Genomic DNA, 19883 nt, shown 5'->3' with positions numbered 1-19883 from the left:
TTTCCATAGGGTCACTCTACATTTATATTGTATTTATATGTTCACACCAATTGTTCATTGTGTCATAAATATTTGTTACGTGCCACAATAGTTTTTTTCATGTATCAGCAGCACCTTTTGATTTTTTCCTTCTGGTTAGTGACCCCCTCTCTTTTCTCAGCCAAAATTCCTACAAAAAGTTCTACAATTCCCACCATGCCTTAGCTACTCATACCAGCTGGGCCATACTTGGAAATTGTAGGACTATTTTCTGTCTATGCATGCGTAGGATTGCACCCTGAGTATGCCACAAATAACGTTTCAGGGGGTAGTAGAATGCTGACGTAGTATGCCCGTCATGGTTTTAATTTTTGTGAACCACCCAGAGAGCTTCGGCTATTGGGCGGTATAAAAATGTAATAAATAAATAAATAAATTTGAATTAATAAGAGCACAGTAATTTCTACTGATCATCTTAAACAGGTTAACATGGATACCTACTTGTGAGAAATCCCCACCTGAATCTATATCCTTTTTTCTTTCCTTTTTGCAGATAATTCTCAAGAGAGCTTGATAGAAGATACCCAGTTAACCAGAGGTGTGGTACGTGAAATTTCCATTTTAATATCGAATGTATGTGTGTGTGTATCGCTTCTTTTTTAGAGCCTGGTTTTGAGGTTCTACATCTGCATTAGCAGATAGTTTTCTGTGAAATATCGAGATGTTATACATTCAAAATATGCCACAGTGATATTGCACAGTTTTATGTGCAATATCGAGATGTCATATGTTCAAAATATGCCACAGTGAGCATCCCTAATGGATGGGGAAGCCTTACTTAAATTTCTGCAAATTCATGCTAAACACGTTGGCGATCCGGGGGAAGGGGGCGGGTTCACCATCCAGGGAACTCCAGAGGGGTAGATTGGGACTCAGGAAGGCCATCCCTGACTTGCAGGCCCTGAGATTCCCCCCGTTATGTTACATTCATCTGCAATGGAAAGTGGATAAGTTAGCTTAGTCTTAATTAAAACCAAGAGCAATGCAGTGAGGGCTGGTGGCTCTAATTTCAGTGGGGCTGTGGATCCATTCTGGGTTTCACCCAGAACTCTAAAGGAGCTCTCCAGAACACTCTTCTCAAATTAACCTTTTAAGTATCACTCTTCAAATACTTAAAAGGTTGTCACATAGAGGAGGGTCAGAATCTCTTCTCGATCCTCGCAGAGTGCAGGACACGGAATAACGGGCTCAAGTTACAGGAAGCTAGATTCCGGCTGGACATCAGGAAAAACTTCCTGACTGTTAGAGCAGTGCGACAATTGAATCAGTTACCTAGGGAGGTTGTGGGCTCTCCCACACTGGAGGCATTCAAGAGGCAGCTGGACAACCATCTGCCAGGGATGCTTTAGGGTAGATTCCTGCATTGAGCAGGGGGATGGACTCGATGGCATTAGAGGCCCCTTCCAACTCTACTATTCTGTGATTCTATGATTCTAAGTTCAGCACCTTGGATAGCTGCTCCAATGGAGGCTGGTGGCTCCGACGTGAAAATGAATCAGCTGTCAGACCGTTCGTCCACTTAGCCCAGTATTATCTAACTCAGCCTACTCCAACCTTAGTGACTTTCAGATGTTCTGACTGCAACTCCTATCGTTCCCAGAAAGCCTGGCCATTTGCAGTGCCTGGCCAAAATATTTCTCCAACGCGCTCTGCCTGTATAAGCCTATGGAGCAATTCGTCATAGGCTTTTCTAGAGAGAGAAAAAGGCCCCTTGCCAAAAAAAAAACTGATGATGTTTGTGGGCCAAGTCCACCGCACCCCTGCTGCCTCCAAGGACCCTGGGGCCAACAGGATCCTTGGCAGGGGATCAACTTCACCTCCTCACTCCAGCCAATTTTCAGCAGTTTTTTCCTCCCCTCACTCCATGCAAATGAATGGAGAAATTACTCCATTCCATGGGATTTTATTCTGCCTCGTGACCGTGATGCAAAAAAAAAAAAAAAAAGGGACGTAGATGGTGTGGGGCACCCAACTTTTTTTGCTGTGAGCATTCTGACTGCTAAAGAAACAGGCCTGTTTTCGGTGAACAGTGGCTTGTCTCTTCAGCCCTGGGAGCTGCCACAGCAAAGACGAAAGGGCGGCTTCAACTGTAGGCAGGCTTCTCTTCCCCCACCTGCATCACGCTCCAGGGTTCAGAGCCTGGCCTACATATTTAGGGCCCTGCCGACGTTATGCAACATTCTGGGACATCTCACAAGATCCCGAGGATTTTGCTGTCTGCATATGTCCATGGGTTCTCCTTTAACGGAAGGCGTTTCCGAAGATGGAGGCAGCAGTTCCTTGGCACGCAGCTGACGAACGGCACAAGATGGGAGAAATTAGCTGGGCAAAACCCTTTTGCATTCTTGGCACGCTTTCCTCGGCTGGCAGCTGCTCTGACAAGCCCGGCGTGTACGTGGGGCATCGTGAAGCCGTTGGGAGGCCCGGCTGGGGGGCAAAGCACAGCTGCCAAGCACAGCAGGTGCTCACGCGGCACAGGTGAATGCTCGGCTAGCGAGGGGGGCTTGGCCAGGGCCAGTGCCAGACTGTTTTGTGCCCTAGGCAAGGAAAGCTACTTACACACACACACACACACACACAAACACACACACACACACAAAATGCCAACTTTGATTTTTAAGAACAGATGTTTCCTGGAAAAAAATAAGAAGCACAAAACTTGAAACTGCTGAATTTATTTTCAAGTGCAAGAAATACGGCATGCCAATTATAGCAAACAAATTGGAAAGGAAGGTCTGTGGGTCTAAAATGCATTATTTAATAGGAGTGTCACCTCCAAATCATCCCCCCCAACTCACACGTGTGCACACACACACTCAGCATCACTCACTCCAAACAAACACACGCATGAACACATGCATTCACTCAAAGACCCCATGCACCCCATTCACCCAGACATTCTCTCTTTCTCTCTTCCAGGAGCATTCTGGAAGTCCGAACAGGGAGCCGCCCCACCCCTACCCCAGCATCCCTGGCTTCGCTTCGGCTGGGCGGGCGCGGGGTGCCATCTCGCCCGCCCAGGCCCAGCTGAATCCTCCGGCCAGGCCAGCTTACAGCCAACGCGCATGAGTGCTGCGCTGTGCCCGGCGCCCCTCTTAGCTTGGCGCTCTAGGCAGCCGCCTGAGTGGCCTCTATGGTAGCACCGGTCCTGGGCTTGGCAGCTCAAGGCCTGCGGCTTGCATCAGCCTTAGCCAGCCCAGCTGTTGGGAATTGTAGTCTGACAACATCTGGAGAGCCAGATGGGAAAGGGGAGGCATTTTCCACCTTCTCCCATAATACTAGAACCCAGTGAGGTCATCCCATGAAGTTGATCAGTGGGAGATTCAGGACAGAGGAAATGAAGGGCTTCTTCACGCAGTGCAGGGTTAGGGTGACCCTATGAAAAGGAGGACAAGGCTCCCGTATCTTTAACAGCTATATTAAAAAGGGAATTTCGGCAGGTATTGTTGTTACGCATGCAGCACCTGGCGAAATTCCCTTTTCATCACAACGGTTAAAGCTTCAGGAGCCCTGCCCTCTTTTGTATCTGGTCATGCTAGTATCGAACCCGTGGCTTTAACAGTTGTGATGAAGAGGGAATTTCACCAGGTGCTGCATGCATACAAAGGACACCTGCTGAAATTTTTTAAAGATACAGGAGCCCTGTCCTCCTTTTCATGTGGTCAGCCTATGCTGAGTTAAACTATGGAACTCACTGCCACTTTAAAAGGGGGTTGGATAAATTCCTGGAGGAGAAGGCTATCCATGGCTACTAGCCCTGATGGTTGTGTGCTACCTTATATTTATTTATTTATTTATTACATTTTTGTACCGCCCAATAGCCGAAGCTCTCTGGGCGGTTCACAAAAATTAAAACCATAATAAAACGACCAACAGGTTAAAAACACAAATACAAAATACAGTATAAAAACTAAAGCACAACCAGGATAAAACCTCCAGTATCTGAGGCAGTAAGCCTGCGTGCACCAGTTGCTGGGGAACATGGGTGGGAGGGTACTGTTGGACTCGTGTTCTGCTTTGTTGGTCCCTGGTTGACAGCTGGTCGGCCACTGTGGGAACAGAGTGCTGGACTAGATGGTCTCTTGGTGTGATCCAGCATCAGGGCAGTTCTTATATTCGTATCCCTGGTTGAACGAAATCCCGCTGATTTCAACGGGAGTGGAGAGGTGATCCCACTGAACTGACTAGGCCTTTCCTTCTTATCTGGTTTTCTAGAGGCACTCGCTGCAGCAATGCTCCGAGGACACTGAGGAGACAGACGCCCTGGGCCTGGTGGATCCCCCGACAGGGGTTCCGCCGGAGCTGGTCAGGCCGAGAGGAAGAGGCGGCACGACTGTCAGAATCATTTTGGAAGAAAACCCCAGGAGAAGTAAGGCTGCTGCGTCACATGGGCACGGCAGGATCCGTCCTGGGAAAGACCAGGGGGGATTCTACACGCCTTACTGAGGCTGCTTCCATGCACCCCCAGTGCGGCCCCAAAGCGATTGTGTAACTTGCCTGGAGAAGCGACGAGGAAGAGGCGTCCTTGCCGCCGCCGCCACCCACCTACTTCCTCGCCGGCTGGGACGGAGAGCTCGGGGGAAGAAGACGGGGTGGAGAGCTTCTTCCGCTCTCCACCCTGCCTTCTTTCGCCGAGCTCTCCGACCCAGCCGGGTCGGAGGTAGGTGGGTGGCGGCGGCGGCGGCAAGGACAGTACGGCGTGTGGAATCCCCCCAGGCGTCCCGTTGGAGTGGTCGTGGTTGTAAGACAGATATTTCATGGTGTTGTTGGTGAAGGGTGGGCTCAAGGCCTGCCGACATGGCTGCGGCCTAGAAAACAGCGCACCCCTGGCCTATTCTCAAAAACAATCGCAGGTTTTCGTTTTTCTCAGTACTAGGACCAGAACGTTTGGGTTGGAAATAACCAAGAAGTCCTCCATCTCGTGTTTCCAGATGGAGGGCTTGTAGTGGTCACAGGTGTGTGCAGCGCAGTGCATTTCCTTAGGGTGTGCACCGAGGGGTTTTCCTTTAAAGGTCAACATTTACTAAATACTCAATCGTAAAGGACGTTCTTTTCATTCATTCATTTATTAAACACTGTAGACGCTGATGCCCTGTTCTGGGTTTGGCTTGTCTGACTGTGGGAGGGCCATTACGGGGGCGGGGGGGGGCGATGAGGAGATGTTCCTCAAGCCTCAGCATTGGTGGGGCTTTGTAGTGACGCTGGCCAGAGTGAGGCCATCTAGTCCAGCACTCTGTTCCCACAGTGGCCAACCAGCTGTTGACCAGGGACCAACAAAGCAGGACACGGTGCAACAGCAGTGTCCCGCCCATGTCCCCCAATAACTGGTGCACACAGGCTTACTGCCTTGAATACTGGAGAAAGCACACAACCATCAGGGCTAGTAGCCCTTGATAGCCTTCGCCTCCAGGAATTCATCCAACCCCCTTTTAAAGCCATCCAAATGGGTAGCCACCACTACATCTTGTGGTAGTGAGTTCCATAGTTTAACTCTGCGCTGTGTGAAGAAGCCCTTCCTTTTATTCGTCCTGGATCTCCCACCCGTCAGCGTCATGGGAAAATGACCCCGTTGGGTTCTCGTATTTTGAGAGAGGGAGAAAAATGTCTCCCTATTCCGCAGCTGGGTGACCACTAGGGGTGTGCACAGACCCCCCGCTCCGCTTCACTTGCAGATCCGCCATTTTCCGGATCAGGCCGCTCCGCCCCGCCCCCGCTCCGCCCACTTCCGCTCCGCTCCGCCCGGAGCTCCGGATCCGGATCCGGAGCTCCGTTTCCCCCCCCCCCATAGGCTTGCATTGAAAGCTAAAAAATTATACAACTTTTTTTCTGTTCAAGTTAGAAACCTCATGTTTGGCACCATGACACCTCATGGGGATATACACACGCATGCCAAGTTTCAAAGCAATCCCATCATCCCCTGATTTTTGGCGAATTTTTGAAAATCGGGCACCCCACACACACCATCCCTGCGAGGTGGGCAGGGGAGGAGGGAGGGAAGGCAGGCAGGCATGCAGCTGGCATTTCTGGGGGCATAAGGAAGTGAGCCAAGGATAAGCCAGTAATGCATATAAAATGGAATAAATCAATCAATAAACAAAGGAGGGGTGGAATTAAAAGCAGCAGTGTTGCTCAATAAACAACAAGAAGAACTTTTTTTAAAAGGCTATATCTGTCTTTTACCAGCAATAGGGGGACGTGCCCAGGGGAGGGGGAAGTAGCTGCCAGTTCAAGACACTGACAGCCACAGCTCTGAGAAGAAGTAAAACGCTCACTTCGACTCAGAACAGGCATTGCTCCACCACTGAAAAGTGACCATTCACTTCAACTCATGATAGGCATTGCTCCACCGTTTTACTCTCTTTGGAAGGCTCTAATGGCCTTCCAGTGCAGGAGAGAGTGGGGGCACGTCCACGATGAGATGCCCTAGGGGAGCTCATCCCCTTGCACCACATCGATTCAGTTGTTCACCAAGGTTAGGGTGGGGAGCAGTGCTGTGTTTCTATCTCTTATTCTTGGCTTAGTATATGATTTCAGGTTGTGTTTGTGCATTTGGTGGGGCTACTGTGTTAAAAAACACGGGGAAAAGCCCGTTCAGATGAAGAAAGAGAAGTTTCCCAGAATCCCAAGTTACCTGTTTTGCCTATGCCCTCCTCCAACTTTGGGATCATCATGACCGGGAGCTGACTCTGCCCCTCAGCCCTTTGAAAAAGGTATTTTTCCCGCCGATTTTTTAAAAACGTCTAGCCCGCGACCCGTACGATGCAGAAAGTTGAGAGTGGTCTCAAAATGACCCCCATCCACGACTCTCTGTGCACAAAAATTTTCAGAACGATAGCTTAAACCCCCCCCCAGTTATCCCCGATTCTTTCCCTCAATGCAATCCTATGGGCGAAAAGCCGAAAACGCAGTTTGAGCCGCGCGGTTGACCCGATTTTCACAAAAATATAGCCCGCGACCCAGACAACGCAGAAAGTTGAGAGTGGTCTCAAAATGACCCCCATCCACGACTCTCTGTGCACAAGAATTTCCAGAACGATAGCTTCAAAAACAACGTAGTTGTGCGCGATTATTTGCCGCAATGCAATCCTATGGCGAAATGTTTTCAAGATGGCGACCGGAGCGCTCCGCCTGAACTCGGAGCTCCGAAAAATGGTCGCTTCTCTTCACCTTGCTTCTAGGGGGTCCGCGGTCCGCTCCTACTCCGCCTCTGGGTAAGGCGGAGCAGGCCAATCCGCTACTGCTTCTACGCTCCTAATCGGAGCGGAGCACATCCCTAGTGACCACTGTCCATCGTTCGGAACGTGTTGGTATCAGAGAAAATGGTCTCTCAAGTACAGGGCCCCCGAGCCCTTTGGCCATGTGACCAACTTCGCAGAGGACAGTCTTGCATTTGCAGTTGTGTTCTAATGAAGGGCTGCCCAGAATTAAATCCGGACACCCTGTTTAAAGGTAAAGAGCCATAAGTCCTAGGCCATCTGAACATGGACCGTATTGTTTATTGTCACGACTCTAACGTGAAATCCCTTTCTTCCATTCTTTCCATCTCTTCAGCGTGTTTGTACAACGGGAAGACCTACTCCCACGGGGAAGTATGGCACCCCACGGTCCAACAGAGGGTGTCTGTGCCCTGCATCCTGTGCACCTGCAAAGATGGGGTCAATGATTGCCAGAAGGTCACCTGTCCAACAGTGTACCCTTGCGAACAACCTCAGAACGTGCAAGGGAAATGCTGCAAAGTGTGCCCAGGTAAAAGAAAGAAAGAATAACAGAATCATAGAATAGTAGAGTTGGAAGGGGCCTATAAGGCTCAGTGCAGGAATCCACCCTAAAGCATCCCTGACAGATGGTTGTCCAGCTGCCTCTTGACGGCCTCTAGTGTGGGAGAGCCCACAACCTCCCTAGGTCACTGGTTCCATTGTCGTACTGCTTTTACTGCTTTTAAATTATATATTGTTTTAACTTAGTTCATGGTTTAATTTGTTTTTAACTGTGCATATTTATTGTTTTATACTGTATGCTTTTATCTGTACGCCGCTCTGAGATCTTTTATGATATAGGCCGGGATATAAATGTTTTAAATAAATAAATAATAAATAAATAACAGTCAGGAAGTTTTTCCTGATGTCCAGCCGGAATCTGGCTTCCTGTCAGTTGAGCCTGTTATTCCGTGTCCTGCACTCTGGGAGGATCGAGAAGAGATCCTGGCCCTCCTCTGTGTGATAACCTTTTAAGTATTTGAAGAGTGCTATCGTGTCTCCCCTCCATCTTCTCTTCTCCAGGCTAAACCTGCCCAGTTCTTTCAGTCTCTCTTCATAGGGCTTTGTTTCCACACCCCTGATCATCCTGGTTGCCCTCCTCTGAACACGCTCCAGCGTGCTGATTATGTTTCATTGTTGGGTCTTATCACTTTAGCGCATAGCTTTACCAGAAGGAAATGAGATTGGATAGGGCCCATCCCTTTATAATCTACAGCCATGTCCATCCCTTTATCACCTGCCCCTCTCCCGGAGGAATCTGTGCTATTACCTCAGATTGGCTCATCTCCAGGGTTGGCTTACTTCCAGGTAGGCTTCTTTTCTAGTCCTACCTGGAGATGTTGAACGTTGACATAGTTGAAAATTGGGTTTAGCCATAATTTTAAGTGATTCCTCCACGCCACACCCCAAGCTTTCTCCAGTGAGGCCTGTGGCTTCTTGCAGGTTGGTGCATCCAACCCCGCCACACAAAACAGAAAGCTTCCTTCGTACAGACCAGAATGCACCATTATCTGCAGTCCACGGCTCAGTGGACCCTACTGTTGCTCCTAGGTTTGCGATCTTGCTCGCCTCTGTAAAGCAGGAGAAATATCACAGTGTACATCAGCTTTCCCCAACTTGGCGTGTTGGATTCCAACTCCCATCATTCTCAGCCAGTGTAGAAGTCCAATAGGTTGGGGAAAGGTGACGGTCACGGTTTGGGACCAATCGTTGGCGCCTGACGCACATTACTCTTGAAGTAAATGCTGCATGTTTATAGCTTTGCCCTTGTGAGAGAAGCTTTGGGAATTAGTGTGGTGTAGTGGCTAAAGTGTTGGACTGGCAGTCAGGAGATCCGGGTTATAGTCCCCACTTGGCCATGAAAACCCACTGGGTGACTTTGGGCCAGACACGGACTCTCAGCCCAACCGAACTCACAGGGTTGTTGTTGTGATGATAACATGGAGAGGAGGAGGATTATGTATGACACCTTAGGTTCCTCAGAGGAAAAAAGGCGGGATATTAATGAAATATTACTATTAATATTAATATTATTAATAATAAAAATCTGCAAGGGGTCAGTGCTGCGTCCAGGAACCTCGACCAGACGCAATAAAGCTGTGTCCAAAAATGAATTCCTAATTACCCCAACAGTAAAAATTAAAACAAAGGACAGGAGCGCTAAAAGGAGGCTGCTGGCCAGAATATTATTATTATTATTATTATTATTATTATTATTATTATTATCCTGCCTTTTGCCCAATCCTGGGCCCTCGTCCTCTGACAAGCTGAGAATAAACACAGTAGGCAGAAAACAGGAATGTAACAGAGCCGTGTCACTAACTCACGCCCTGGAATTGGTCCAACTTCATTACCTAAGGTCTTGGCCGATTTCGCTCTGGTTGCTTTTTCCGTTGGGCAAATTAGAATTTCAGAGAAACAGGTTTAGTGCGTGCAGACACACACACACACACACACACACACACACAGGTGTGCTAGTTTACTACATGAGTAACTTCTTTAATGTGGTGAGCATCCACAAATGTGATGTTCCCTCTTCCATCTACAGTAGGGATGCACAACCTGTGCACCCCAAGGCCCTAACTGTAGCCCCCAAGGGTGCTCCACGGAAAAAAACCCTGAATTACCTCCTCCCAATGATACAGGCCACTCTTCCCTTGCTGCTAGCAGCAGTAGCATGGAAAGAGTGATCCACAAAAGCATCTCTGGGAAGGGAGTGTGGATCATCTCTCCAGCGCCCACATGCTGACGTCATGGCTGAATAGGATGTCGTTGTCGTCGTCGTCACCCCACCCCACCCCGCAATGGACAGCGTAGATTAGAAAAGAAGATGAGCCTTGCCAGATTGGATTGAATTATGAGGAGAGATTGATAGAACTGGGCATGTTTAGCCTGGAGAAGAGAAGGCTGAGGGGAGACATGATAGCACTCTTCAAATACTTAAAAGGTTGTCACACAGAGGAGGGCCAGGATCTCTTCTCGATCCTCCAAGAGTGCAGGACACGGAATAATGGGCTCAAGTTAAAGGAAGCCAGATTCCAGCTGGACATCAGGAAAAACTTCCTGACTGTTAGAGCAGTACGACAATGGAATCAGTTGCCTACGGAGGTTGTGGGCTCTCCCACACTAGAGGCCTTCAAGAGACAGCTGGACAACAACCTGTCAGGGATGCTTTTGGGTGGATTCCTGCATTGGGCAGGGGGTTGGACCCCATGGCCTTGTAGGCCCTTTCCAACTCTGCTGTTTTACGATTCTATGAATTTAGATTCAGTCCAGTATCCTGCTTCCTAGAGTGGCCAACCAGATGGGAAGCCCACAATTGCGAGTATGTGTATGTAGGCAATAGTCCTTTCCTGTCGTTGCTGCCAAAGAACAGGGACAGCCCACCTCTGAACATGGAGATCCCATGCAACAGAAGTGTTGAATCTGAGGCCTGCGGGCCACGCCTGGCCCACCTGCGGTCCCAATCTGGCCCCGCCCCTTCCCTGGGCCCCGCCCTCATCTCCTGAACCCTGGCTATTGCACGGTTCTTTCCATTCTAAAAGGTTGACTGGGCTCTGCTAAGGCTTAGTTACTGGCAGTAAGATCGCGTTCAGCTAAAATAGGTTGGCTCTGGTATTTTGGTCTCCGTTCGTTTTGCCTTTGGGCCCTGCCCATCACTAAAATTGCACCGTGCCCTGCGTGTGGGCCCCTGGCTGACAGCTGGTTGGCCACTGTGGGGACAGAGTGCTGGACTAGGTGGACCCTCGGTCTGATCCAATATCTGGGCTCTTCTTTGGTTCATAAAATGCGGTCCGTCCCCCTGAAGCTCTTCTGAAACTGAATTTGGGCCTTGGCCTGAAACAGAACTTAAGAAGAGCCCTGCTGGATCAGACCAAGGATCCATCTAGTCCAGCATTCAAATGTCTTGCTTGTGGGTTTCTACACTCTCCCACCCATGTTCCCCAGCAACTGGTGTACATAGGCACACTGCTTCTGATACTGAAGGTAGCCTGTAGCCATCAGGACTAGTACCTGAGGGAACGCCTCTCCCGATGTGAACCTACCCATACACCACACTCACCATCTAAGGTCCTCTTCCGAGGGAAGCCCAGAGGATGGCAACAAGGGAGATGGCCTTTTCTGTGGTGGCCCCCACAATTAGGGAACGATCTCCCCACCGAGGCTCGCCTGGTGCCAACGTTGTTATCTTTTCGGCGCCAGATCAAGACTTTTCTCCCAGGCATTTAACAGCATATGTTGAGTTTTTAAATGACCCAGAATAGATGGATGTTGTACGTAATCTGTTTTTATGCTTTAAATTTTGTATATTTGTTTTTAATGTTCTCTGTTTTAATCTTTGTAAACTGCCCAGAGAGCTTCAGCTATGGGGCAAAATAATAATAATAATAATAACTAGCTGTACCCAGCGTAACATATGCCGTTGTAGCATATCTTAAAGTTTATTAATTAAATATCGCGGGGGTGCGGGCTGCTTGGAGGCCGCTGATACAGCACCGTCTGGGAGACCTGGGGGGCAGGGAGGTTGTGGGAGGGGGAGCAGGTGTCCCCCTCTTCCCGGGGTTCCTGTCAGCCTTGGGCCGCCTGCCCAGCTCGCATGAGATTCGGCCGGGGCCGGGGCTCGCAGCAGGCGAGCGGCCTCCCACCCAGCCACCAAGGGTCCCGGCCGTACCTTGCTCATGCTCCGGACCATGGCGCTACCCCCTTCGTGGGGGGGAGAGCGAAGAGGCAGAAAGGGGGGGTTAGGATTACCTTACCAAGCCCGGAGGAGTCGGGCGAGGGGCTTAGCAACCTGTATCAGCTGACGTTACACGTTGTTACTGTTGCTTAGTAACCTGTATCAGCTGAAGCCTTTACGGAAACATACCTAAGTGTTTTATATAGATAGATAATAATAACAATAAATAATAATCCAATCCAATCCCCTTTTAAAGCCATCCCAATTGGTAGTCCTCACCACGCCTGGTGGTTCAACATCCCTGCCATATAAAGGCCTTCACATTACCTGCCATGGTCCCGGCCTGCTTCCAGGCTGAACTCTGAGCCGGCTCGCTTTGCGTCACTCCCTTTGTTCAGGCCGCTCCCCGCCCCACAACTGCTGCTGACCGCAGCTTCTGTGTACTTTCAGAGGACAAAGGGCCGATCACGGAAGTTATCGACATCAGCAAGTGCAGAGTGTCCGTCTACATGTTTGTCCCCTCCTCGTCCAGCACTCAGCACCGGAAACAGGTCTTGAGGAAGATCGCTGTGGAGAGGGAATCCTCCGAAGACGTGGAAATCTACATCTGGAAACCCATGAGAGGTGAGTCCCTCGTGGGGAAGTGGAGGCTGGGGGCTCCCATATCGGTGGGGCGGTGAATCCGCTCCGGGTTTCAGTCAGAACGCTGAGCGTTCTGACTGAAACTCGGAGCGGATTCACTGCCCCACCGACATGGGAGCCCCCAGCCTCTGCTACTGTCATATTTGTTTTGCGAGGTGAATTTTAATTAATAGTGTCAGGTCTTATTTTTAACTCGGATGCATCCCCAGTGGTGCAGTGGATCAGGGTTCACAGGGATACCACACCAGTACTCTTTTTTTATTAGCAAGGTGTCGTGTTTCTTAGAAAGCTCCTGGTTTCGATGGGAGACAAATGACGAGGCCTGCTAGGCAATCCACAAAGCTTTTATTAAGCAGCAAACATCTCTTCTACCTGAAGAGAGTCTAATCTCGTGGAAACTTCCCCCTAGGCAAAACTATGCAAACTAAGTGAGACAATTGTCCGACCAAGGAGAAGAGGAAGCCCCTTCCCAAACGCCCGTAACTTCAGAGGAGGTGAGGAGGCAGGTTCTGGCGCAATCCTGGTCGGAATGACTTTCTCACGCCTTCCTTCCGCGTCATGCGATTTAGCTTCCAGCGGACCCTAGCATCAGCTAGCTTGTCGGGGCGCTCTCCTCCAGAAGAAAGCTCACTTCCCACTGAGTGTGTAGGATTGACCTTGAGATAAACTCTGGAGAGGGCTGACCCTCAGCTGGGGAATCGCCTGCGAGTGCTTCCTCCCCCACTGGTACAGGCTGGCTGGTGTCTGGCGCCGTCTCCTCTATTTCTGAATCTGATTCTGATTGATTACTTGAAACACTTTCTCCCAAAACAGGGGCAGTAGGGTTAGACATAACACCAAGATGCTGATATCATCTGCTAATCCTGTCAGGGGTGCCACAGACCCCCCCTTTCCCCTGCCTGAACCCCGAGCGTCCTGGCCTAAAATCCCCGCACTCCACTGACCCCCTCCCCAGAGAGTAAAAGGCATGGAGTGCCTTTTACAAACTCTGGTTGGTGACCCAGCTACGCCCCTATCTGGACAGGGATAACCTGGCTTAAGTTGTCCATGCTCTGGTAACCTCCAAGTTAGATTACTGCAACGCACTCTACGTAGGGCTGCATTTGAAGACGGTTTGGAAGCTGCACCTCATGTAAAATGCAGCGGCCAGATTGATTTCGGGAACCAGAAGGTTCGACCATATAACACCTGCTCTGGTCCGCTTGTATTGGCTGCCTGTATGTTTCCGAGCCCAATTCAAGGTGCTGGTTTTGACCTATAAAGCCTTATATGGCTTGGGACCACAATACTTGACGGAACACCTCTTCTGACGTGAATATACCTGGTCACTACATTCAACATCTAAGGTCCTCCGGGTGCCTACTCTGAGAGAGGCTCAGAGTATGGCAATGAGGGACAGGGCCTTTTCAGTGGTGGCCCCCAGACTATGGAACGATCTCCTTGACGAGGCTCACCTGGCGCCCATGCTGCTATCTTTCCAGCGCCAGGTTAAGACTTTCCTCTTTGCCCAGGCATATGGCGGCACATCTTAATCACCCACATGTTTAGTTTTTTTTTTAACGGTTTTTAATGCTTTATGTGTGTATGTTCTGTGTTTTAGAATTTTTTAAATTTTGTATACTTGCTTTTATCTCAATTTTAGAATTTCTGTAATCCGCCCAGAGAGCTCTGGCTATGGGAGCGGTATATAAGTGTAATAAATAAATAAATAAATAAATAAATCTTAGTGGCACGTGAGTCCGCACGCCAACCAGTTTTCTGCATCTGTTAGCAGCCCACCCCGATGCTCCTGAGGAAGGGAAGTGTTTCAAATTTGGTATGACTAAAGCCCTTCGTAAGAGCTACCATCGTGCCAAGTTTCATGACTTTAGCTTAAAAAATGACGGAGTTATAAGCATTTTTGTTAATTCCCATTAGAGCTGCTCTTTGGAAAAAAAATCCGGATTTCCCCTCCCTCTCCCGGATTTGTCATCAAAAACCCAGACAAATCCGGGCAAATCCGGTCATATGGTCACCCTAGTGTCCTGCACTCTGGGAGGATCGAGAAGAGTTCCTGGCCCTCCTCTGTGTGACAATCTTTTAAGTATTCGAAGAGTGCTATCATGTTGCCTGGTGAGGTTGTGGGCTCTCCCACACTAGAGGCCTTCAAGAGGCAGCTGGACAACCATCTGTCAGGGATGCTTTAGGGTGGATTCCTGCATCTCTCCTCCAACCCCTCGCTGCCGCCTCAGAGCATCTGCCACCTAAGGTCACCGCCTCACTCTGCCTAACGTTAGGGCCAGGCCTGCAGAAACCCCTAACCCTCAGGAAGGTCAACTCTGCCGCTCCATCTGTCCTTATGCTCTCCTTGTTTTAAACATTTGACTCAGAAGACCCGCATATTATGGTGCCAGCACAAAGGGAGCATAAATCTGCAGGCAGATTTTTTTATATATATTTCCTGCTTGAGATGCTGGGAGATTAAAAAGAAACCCAAAACCTGGTCGTTGCTGTGTCTACCGGGACAAATGAAACATCTGGCCAGCGCGATGGAAAAGGAGGTGGGCTGGGTCAGGACGAGGATACAGGACAGAAAAAGGGGTGAACTGGCGAGGGATTTGTATGTTTTAATGGTTTATGTTAACATAAGTCAGAGCTGGTGTTATTCACTTAGTGATGTCTGGCATTGAATTCTAGGAATACAAAATAGAAGGCAGCAGTGGAAATAAATAGGACAAAGTGATGCTAACTAGCATACAAGCTGCAATACTAAATATGAGCAAACATTAGGATCATAGAATCATAGAATCATAGAATAGCAGAGTTGGAAGGGGCCTACAAGGCCATCAAGTCCAACCCCCCCCCCTGCTCAATACAGGAATCCACCCTAAAACATCCCTGACAGAGGGTTGTCCAGCTGCCTCTTGAATGCCTCTAGTGTGGAAGAGCCCACAACCTCCCTAGGTCACTGATTCCATTGCCGTACTGCTCTAACAGTCAGGAAGTTTTTCCTGATGTCCAGCTGGAATCTGGCTTCCTTTAACTTCAGCCCGTTATTCCGTGTCCTGTAGGGTGACCATATTTTGGAAACCAAAAAGGAGGACAACATGGTCGCCATGTTAACATTATTTTTTAAAAATAATTTTAAAACCTCAAACTTTTTTTAAAAATCCTAAAACTCAATGGTTGGACAGATCTGTTTCAAACTTGGCATAGCTAATGTCCTTGTTAAGAGCAATCATGGTGCCAAGTTTCATTTCTTTATCTTTAAAAATAAAATTTTTTAAAAAATTAAATCCTCAAATTTTAAAAAATCCCTAAAAATCAATGGATGAACAGATCTGTTTCAAATTTGGTATGGCTTAAGCTCTACCTAAAATCTATCATGGTGCCAACTTTCATCTCTTTATCTTTAAAAATGACAATTTAAAAAATTATTAATAAATAAAATGTCCTGGGTGCACACCCTAATGAAATGTACTGTGCACTCCTATGCTTTCAGATTTGAGTAGTGGAGGAAGTGTTTGATTTTTGGTGCTGGGGGTGGGGAGAGATTCATAGCAAATTTCAAAAACCCATTTTTGGATGTATTCTAAAAAGGAGTGACTTGGAAGATCATTTGTCTTATGTCTTTTACTTCTGTCTTATACTTCATAATAATTGCTAGAGTATATAGGTTTCCCTAAGGCAGACTTCTCCGGCATGGTGCCTTCCAGATGCTTTTTGATTACAACTCCCATCTACCACCACCACCACCCCATCCAGCATGGCCCATCTTGGGCAGGCAGACATCCCAATACATTTAAGTCCTCCTCTGTGCCTCATTCCTCTTCAAAACTGAAATAGGTTCGCATCTTTTGGGCCGTTTTAAGTGTCATTTTCTAAACGACGCCTGGTCATTTCTCTCTGTTTTCAGGCATATATCATTTGGTTCAAGTCAAGAGGGTCAAGAAACAGGACTTCAGGCAGCAAGTGCAGAACTTCCGGCTGGTCTCCAGGACAAATGAAGGTATAAATAATCCAACCGGCGCTTTCGAAACTGGTGCGGCTTTGGGGCTTTGCGGGGCGGGGCGGGGCGGGGTGGGGTGGAGGATGGTTCAGTGAAAACATTGCCGAAAAACTCCACGGGAAGAAACTACACTTACCAAAGGATCTTTGCATTCTTTTCGCCCCGTTGCAACAGGGAAGATGAGCTGAGGATGCAGGGCCAGTATAAACAAACTTTTTGAACCTAATAAAATGCAAAAACCAGCAGCCTGAAATACTTTGCTTTGTTAGCTGTCGAAGTTCCACCAGCAGCACTTTCTGGCACAGCTCACAAGTGAGAATGGAGGCTGCTTGTAAAAAGAATTATGCTGTACAGCCCTCTTGGGAGTCTACAGATTCAGGAGAGGAGGGGGGCGGAATCTTTGGCTATTCCCCAGTGTAAAATACCTCCTGGCTTGCAGAAAGCTAGCACATCAGGAAAGGTTGGGCAAAGTTATTTTATTTGGCGGAGGGGAGATGTCCAGAGGGGAATGACATGACAGAGGTCCACAGAATGACGCATGGCATGGCACAGAGATTGAGAGAGGTTTTTCTCCCTCTCATAATACTAGAATGAGTTCTTTGGCGTAGATTTCGGAGAGACAAAAGACGATGTCATTAATACATGGCGTTCTCTGTCACAGGATGGGGAAGCACCAGCAAGGTGTACTAAATTTCACATGGTGTGGAGAATATGGAGAGAGAGGCATTTTTCTCCTTCTCCCATAATACTTTGTGGGTCATCGGAAGCTGATTGGTGGGAGATTCAGGACAAATGAAAGGAAGGACTTCTTCACGCAACGCAGAGTTAAATTATGGAACTCACTACCACAAGATGTGGTGATGGCCACCCATTTGGGTGGCTTCAAAAGGGGGTTGGATAAGGCACTAACCAGACTCAGACCAGCTTAGCTTCAGTGACGTGGTCACAGAATGGCTCCTCTGAGCAGCCGTGCTTTAATGAGACTGGGTTGCACATGAAAGTCCCATAATGCAATACATGCGCAATGCATGAAGGTACCATGGTGCCAATAATTACATTTCCGGTGTGGCCACATCAGTCCTGGCTGTCCCACCCCAAAAGGATTATCATAGTGTGGGTGAGCGTACGTTTGCCCACGTGGGTGAACTCGGACAGCTATAATTGTAAAGACTAGAAGCTACCGGGATGCCATAAGCTTTTGAAAGCGGATGCTTCTTGGCATAAGCTGTTGGCCATTTTTGCTGGGAACGATGGGAGTTGTAGTCTGACACATCTGGTGGGCACCAAGTTGGGAAGGCTGAATTTGTCTAGTCTCACTTTAAATCCAAATAAGCTGTTGGCTATTGCAACGTTTGCTTGCACGGCAGTGGCCATTCCAGCAAGGTCTCTCTCTCTCTCTATTTTTTTTTTGTCTGTTGGAATCTCAGTTGTTCTGACTTTACAACACCACTGTGTCTTTCTCAGGGAATGAAAGAATAGATTCTTTTTGCAAAAGGAGCTTCTTCTAGAGAAGAAGGTTCTCACTTACAAAAGCTCTTGCTGCAATAAATTATGATTACTATTATTATTATTATCATAGAATCATAGAATAGCAGAGTTGGAAGGGGCCTACAAGGCCATCGAGTCCAACCCCCTGCTCAGTGCAGGAATCCACCCTAAAGCATCCCTGACAGATGGTTCTCCAGCTGCCTCTTGAAGGCCTCTAGTGTGGGAGAGCTCACAGCCTCCCTAGGTAACTGATTCCATTGTCGTATTATTATTATTATTATTATTATTATTATTATTATTATTATTATTATTATTATTAAAGTCCCGTGGGATCCTAGTGATTTCTTTTTTTTTTAGTGGGGGGCGAGCGGAGAGAGATTGTATTCTATACATTTGTTACCCTTATAGGGTAATGAATTGCAAGTAATGAATATTCTGCCATCTGCCATCTTCCTTTTAGCGTACTGGAACATGTTCCTGGTGCAAGGACCAGAAGTAAAGGCGACCGAGAGTCCAGACAAAGAAACAACGAACTTGTAAAAAGAAAAGAAAAGTATATTGACATTAATATATATATCTACATAGCTATATATGGGGGAAGTCGCATTATTAAATAAACTATCACAGCAGTTGCAGGAAAAGACCATCAGCAGTCAGCTTTATGAAAACTCTCGCCAACCCATCCATGCCGATGACATCAGCAATATGGCCGCTTGACTTCACAGCTCGAATCCGCGCCAAGGCCGCCAGCCTTCCCAAAAGCTGCCAGAGTGAACAGATTCCTCTTCCATCTGCTTCTTGTAAAGAGGAAGAAGACAAAAGAGACACTTCGTTTCCTTTAGGGTTGGGGGATGTTGTGGTGGGGGTAATGGCTCTGTGATTTCCTAGGGAGGAATGACTCCATACAGATTTTCATCCTGCTCTTACGCCAACTGTCCTCGGGGCCAAGCTGGAAAGGTGGTGGTGGGGAGGGATTTTAGGTCTAAACATGCATCGCTGCATTTGCCTCCTTAGAGGTCTCCGTCACGTCCAATCTCCGGGCAGAAGATCATCTTCACTCATGGCCCTCCTCTTGAGTTGCTTCCTTTCATTTTAGGGGCACCTGTGCAAGAGAACTGCCAGGTAGGGTTGCCACCTTTTGACCTGATAAATTATAGCTGGTCTGATCATCCACTGCACCAGTAGTTGAAAGGAGAAACCCAGACCCTGGCAAGTTGTCGCTTTATCAGATAAAATTCCAGACATATGGGGGGGGGGGAAACCACGTCAAATATTGAGCAATGGCCACTCTGTTTCATTGTAGAGCTGCCTACCCCAACCTGGCACCCACCAGATAGGTTGCAGTACAATTTTCGCCCCACCCCTACCCAGCTCCCAGGATTTGGGGAATGGTAGTCCAACAGCTCTGGAGGACACCAGGTTGGGGGAAAGAAGGCTGTTGTAGGACTTGACCCCTTACTGTTCAGCTACAGTCCTTCCCTTACTTCTGGGGCTCGTAGGATTCTGGGATTGTGCATGGCTGTTTGTGACGGATGCGTTGCACCCGGACATCCTTAGAATATTGCATGGGTTCTTCTGGAGCCCAACTTGGATTGGGTGTTACACAAGCGGGTATGAGTAGTATGAGAACCAAAGTTCAGCGGTAGAGCGCATGTTTTGGAAGCATGTCTCCCATGTTCGGTCTTTGGCATCTCCAGTTAACAAGGATCTCAAGTGATGGAAATTAGAATTAGAGAGTCGTTGCTGGTCAGAGAAAAGCGTTATTAGGCGGATCTATGTTCTGAGTCATTGT

General features: G+C 48.2%; 1 protein-coding gene across 1 annotated transcript in view; it reads left to right on the top strand.

Moving 5' to 3' along the window:
- Positions 1-18944, top strand: part of CHRDL2 (chordin like 2) — a 44436-nt gene extending 25492 nt beyond the window's left edge. The window contains exons 6-11 of the mRNA XM_063127750.1: positions 533-582; positions 4255-4408; positions 7591-7785; positions 12424-12597; positions 16511-16603; positions 18552-18944. Coding sequence (XP_062983820.1) covers positions 533-582; positions 4255-4408; positions 7591-7785; positions 12424-12597; positions 16511-16603; positions 18552-18631 — 746 coding nt within the window. The 3' untranslated portion in view covers positions 18632-18944. The remainder of the gene's footprint in view (positions 1-532; positions 583-4254; positions 4409-7590; positions 7786-12423; positions 12598-16510; positions 16604-18551) is intronic.
- The last annotated feature ends 939 nt before the right edge of the window (positions 18945-19883 follow it).

This window comes from Elgaria multicarinata, chromosome 5, assembly GCF_023053635.1.
Source record: "Elgaria multicarinata webbii isolate HBS135686 ecotype San Diego chromosome 5, rElgMul1.1.pri, whole genome shotgun sequence".
NCBI classification, from domain to species: Eukaryota; Metazoa; Chordata; class Lepidosauria; order Squamata; family Anguidae; genus Elgaria; species Elgaria multicarinata.
This window is presented reverse-complemented; position numbering and strand designations above follow the sequence as displayed.